Source organism: Odocoileus virginianus, chromosome 27 (assembly GCF_023699985.2).
Source record: "Odocoileus virginianus isolate 20LAN1187 ecotype Illinois chromosome 27, Ovbor_1.2, whole genome shotgun sequence".
In the NCBI taxonomy this organism is placed as follows: domain Eukaryota; kingdom Metazoa; phylum Chordata; class Mammalia; order Artiodactyla; family Cervidae; genus Odocoileus; species Odocoileus virginianus.
This window is the reverse complement of record NC_069700.1, coordinates 44,191,827-44,197,175: the sequence shown is the minus strand read 5'-3', so window position 1 is coordinate 44,197,175 and position 5,349 is coordinate 44,191,827. Positions and strand designations below refer to the sequence as shown.

General features: G+C 38.5%; 1 protein-coding gene across 1 annotated transcript; it reads left to right on the top strand.

Annotated features, from left to right (window-relative positions):
- Positions 1-3,393: 3,393 nt before the first annotated feature.
- On the top strand, positions 3,394-4,323 carry LOC110133247 (olfactory receptor 1M1-like). Its single transcript, XM_020887044.2, has one exon. It carries the CDS (start codon positions 3,394-3,396, stop codon positions 4,321-4,323), a length of 930 nt encoding a protein of 309 aa, XP_020742703.2.
- Positions 4,324-5,349: the final 1,026 nt, after the last annotated feature.

Genomic DNA, 5,349 nt, shown 5'->3' with positions numbered 1-5,349 from the left:
TAAGAGCACTGGATAGAATACATGTATCAAAGGCCATCACTCATGGGTTGAAGATTAGGAAAGCAAGTAGGTAAGTGTGGAAGGTAACATTTGACAAATATGTTAACAGGCTCAGACTTCAGAGTGGAACATAGTGGATGGAAGTTCTGTGCTTGAGGGCTACATCTGTATCTGTTTCTAAACCCCTAAGTAAATCAGTCAAGCTGTAAGGAATATCTTTGATGGTAAAACTTCTAACAGACATTCAAAAGGACATATCTAATATGAAATTAAATTTATGAGTCTAGAGTTTAAAAAAAAGATGAAATGGAACATATAACTTAAAAGTTACCTAGTTATTGCAGAAATAGTCTCACAAACTTAGAGAACAAACTTACGGTTGCCAAAGGGGAGGGACAGTTAGAGAGTTTGGGATGGACAGGTACACACTGCTACATTTAAAATGGATAAGCAACAAGGACCACATACTTTATAGCACATGGAACTCTGCTCAATGTTGTTATGTGGCAGCCTAGATAGGAGGGGAGTTTGGGGGAGAACGGATATATTTATATGTATGATCCTCTCCGGTAAAGCTTTTGCTCTTAACATTCCATTAAAATCACTCTCATCAATGTCAAAGTTCAATTTTCAGTCCTTAATTTACTTGACCTCTCAGTAAGACTTATCACAGTTAACTCCCCTTTTCTTCCTTCAAATTCTCTTTTTTGCTGTCTTTCAAGACATCCTCACAGTCTCCTAGGTATGCAGTGATCTCACTGATGACTCCTTAGTCTCCTTAGCTAGCTCCTCCTCTTTCTTATTAATCATTTTTGGATCTCTTCTTTAGTTTCAGACTTCAAATACTTATAAACAGATAACTTTTTAACTTTTAATTTTGTTTTAGGGTATAGCCAATTAACAGTGTTGTGATAGTTTCAGGAGAACAGTTTGACTGAAGAGGGTTTTAAAAAAGCATGGAAGGTAAAATAACAAATTTGGAGAGTAATGGACAATGTGTGACAGAGACAAGTAGATTTTGAAGGATCTGTCATAAAGAACCGAGAAATGGAGAAGTAGCTGAAGAAGGAGGGGAAATAGTAGGATATTAGGGTATTGTCCATCTGAGGCTGAGATCTTAGACAGTTAAGACCTCACAACTTGAGATAGTTAAGATCTCGTATATGTTCAATGCTGAAATATGATTCTGTCAGTTTTCAACCACACCTGATCTGAGATCCAAAATCAGTAATTATTTTTCAGGTGAATTATCAGGAGATGGATATAATAGCAGAAAGTTTGTTAAGCAAAAGTATCAGGAAGATTCAACCTGGGAAAGGATGTAAAAATGTGAGAGTTATGGTTGGAGGGAACATGTGCTCAACTTCTTGACTGTTGGCTTAAAGAACTTCTTTTTAAAAAATATGATTCTACTCTCAGTGTATTTATAATATAATTGATACAAGAATATTTATATGTCATAAACATTAGAAAACATCTGAAGATAATATTCAATTAAGGACTAGATTATCCTTTATATATATCAGTGTGCAAAAGCATAAATGAGAATATTCATGGAGTTATGACATGATCAGATCAAAGAGAAAGGAGACTAAATAGTGACAAAAAGTAGAAAACCATGTTTATTGGTAAATGGGTACAAAGATAGAAGTTCTCGATAACCAGGCACAGATATATAAGTGATGCATTTTGTGTGCATGCTCAGTCGTTCAGTCTTGTCCTACTCTTTGAGATCCCATACACTGTAGCCTTCCAGGCTCCTCCATCCATGGAATTTTCCAGGCAAGAATACCAGAGCAGGTTGTCATTTCCTTCTCCAGAGGATCTTCCCAACCCAGGGATGGAACCAGCGTCTCTATGTCTCCTGCGTTGACAGGTGGATTCTTTACCATTAGCACCACCTGGGAAGTGATGCATTAGAAAATAGATATCAGAGATATTTGAGCAAGGGAGAGTCGGGCCAAAACCAGAAAGCTGTACATTTTCTGGAATCAATAAATCTGCTTAAGCTGCTGATGAAGAAACTGGGAGTGAGCTGAAGAAAGAAAGTCCAAAGACAATAACTGTGAAAAAGTTGAGAAAAAGACAAAAATGAGGATCATTTTGTAGTTAAAAAAATATGCTATAATACTAATATGGACTTTAGGGATGAAATGAAAAGATGAATCAGTGATTCCAGTCTTACTAGGAGAATATTTAGAGGAAAAAACTTTTATTCATAAAATGTTGAGATGGAAGAGGACATTTCAGCACTTGGAGAGGACATCATACAACCCTCTCCAGTCCTCACTATCAATTAGTTAATTTATTTATTCATCTTGTGACAAATACTGCTTATGTGTGCCGACAATGAGGACACAAGAGAGAAGAAAGCCAGGTGCAATATTTGCCCTAATGCACTTTATGGTTCCGTGAGGGAGTCCAACACTAAATATCTTAAATAAATATTTTAACAAAATAAATATCAATAACATTGTCTATGTGACACCTGTAGTAAATCTATGAAGGTGCTATGTGTGGTAGCATATGAAAAGTAGGTTTGACTTAATCAAATAGACAAGGGAAAACTTTCCTAAGAAAGTCACTAATTGATCGAGACTGTGAAAGGATGAACAGGAGTTGACTCAGGATGAAGCAAGGAACACAGTGCCCAAGAGGAAATGCAAGGCAGCCAGAGTGGCTAGGGAACAGAAAATGAGTGGACTGTAGTGCAAGATGAAGCTGCTGAGACATCACGAGGTCAAGATAGATTGATATTTGTTAGATATGGTGGGGATTTTTGTTCCTTCACAAGCCCAATGTTTCTCCAGACACCTCTTTTTAAGCAAGTAACAGACATGATCAGAGTTTCTTTTTTGAAAAGATCACTCTGGTGGCAGTGTGGAGAATATATTGAATGAGGCAAGAGTGGGGCTATTAAAGTAGTTCAGAGGTTAGCAGGACTCTAGTCATTAACAATAGCTTAAATTAGAGTAGTGACTGGATAATTGGGTGGGAGTGTTCACCAAGTTCCTATGATGTGCCAAGCACTAACCTAAGAACTGAGATGCAGTCTTTGCGTTAGTAGGCTCATGTTCTTGTAATAAAAACTGATTCATAAACAATTAATTATACCATCCGATAATACAAAGACTAAGAGAACTTTGTTACCCTTAAAGAACTCTAAGAAGCTCCTGGTGTTCCCTTCATTCCCTCATTTTTGACCCCTCCTCATTTAGATTGTCCTTCAGAAAGTCCAAATCCTGTCCCTCCCTTTGCTGATTAAATTTCTTTTCTTCGTTCCTCATATTTATGGTATAAGGAAACCAACTGAAACGAGAACCTTCAGTAGCTAACAGTGAGTGAATCCTCTTTTTAAGGTGATTCTTTTCTTGTAGCCCATCAAGACCAGAAATGAACTGCAGCAAGAACCCTGACTTTGTCCTCTCGGGGCTCTCCAGTGACCCAGACAAACCGCAGCTCCTCTTTGGGCTCCTCCTGGCCCTCTACTTGCTGGGTCTCTCAGGAAACTCGCTACTGCTGCTGGCTATCGGAGCTGACCTCCACCTCCACACCCCCATGTACTTCTTCCTCAGCCAGCTCTCCCTGGTCGACCTCTGCTTCACTACCACCACAGCCCCCAAGATGCTGGAGACTTTGTGGACTAGCAATGGATCTATCTCCTTCTCTGAGTGCCTGACCCAGTTATATTTCTTCGCAGTTTTTGCTGATATGGACAACCTGCTTTTGACTGCCATGGCTATCGACCGCTACGCTGCCATCTGCCATCCTCTGCACTACCCACTCCTGATGACTCCTTGCAGATGTGGGCTGCTGGTGGGTGGGTCATGGGGCGTGGCCCACTCTATCTCTCTTGTCCATGCCCTGTTGCTATCCCAGCTCTCATTCTACACTAATCAAGAAATTCCCCACTTTTTCTGTGATTTCGGACCACTCTTAAGGTTTTCCTGCTCTGATACCCACCTCAATGAGGAGCTGGTGATGGTTCTGACAGGACTCTTAGGAATCAGCCCTCTCCTCTGCATCATAAGCTCCTATGCCCATATTTTCCTTGCTGTGGCTCGGGTCCCATCAGCACAGGGCAAAAAGAAAGCCCTGGCCACATGCAGCTCCCATCTCTCCATGGTCATCCTCTTCTACAGCTCGGTCTTTGCCACCTACCTGAAGTCCCCGTCAGCTTCCCATGCCTCTGGGGAGCTGGGTGCTGCTATCATGTACACCCTGGTAACCCCCACTCTCAATCCTTTCATTTATAGTCTAAGAAATAAGGAAGTGAAGAGATCCCTGCAAAGGATTCTGGGCATAGAGAGTCCATGGCATTAGGAATAATTCCAAGAAACAAATGTTTTGGGGGAAAAAAAATTATACTCTTCACCACCACACTGATAAAGTGAGTCAGTTAACACCAAGGCTTTCACATGTCACACAGTATGATACAGTATATTGGATATAACACTACATAGAAATTTGGAGAACTAGCTTCTAGGTCCCACTTTAGGTGCAAGCTTGTATACGTATTCCAGCTATAGGTATATATATTATTTATTATCTATATTATTATCTCAAAACATTATATCAGTGATATATCAAAGGGAGTATAATATACATTACATTATAATATAGAATTAAGTATATTATATATATAATATTCTTAAGAGTTGATTGGATGAGCTGCTCTTTAAATTACCTTGTAAAGATAATGATATTGAGACATGATCATCTATTCCCAACATTAAAAACATTTTGATCACTATTGCCATTTCTATCACCAGTTTAATAATGAAGATCATCACCATCAGCTTTAGTCAATATCATCTTTTTGTCATCAGAGTCACCTTACAAATTACCATCTTTAGTTCTCTCCCCATCAGTAACACCTGTATCATCATCATAAGTAAGAGAATAGAAACTGGTCCTATGCACTTTTTCCCCTTTTAATGCCTTATTTTTCAGAATGTTCTATTAATTTGTGTTTTTCTGCTATCTTAATAATTGTGGGAAATATCATCATGGCATGGTGGACAAAAATGTCTTCATAAATTTGAAAGCATAATAAATATTTTCCCTGGGAATACAAGATTACATAATTTATACAGCACAATATATATGGGCTCCCTAGGTGGCACAGCAGTAAAGAATCTGCCTTTACAATATACACACAATGTCTAAAATTTTCTTTACAATTTTCCAGGAAAAAAAAAAGGAATGGTAATAGTAGGCACAATATTAGCAAAACATTGACGTCAAAGCTAGATGATAGGTACATAAGGGTCTATTACACTACCAACTCTACTTCTCTGAATATTTGACATTTTCTACAATAAAAAGTTAAAATGACAATCCCAAGCT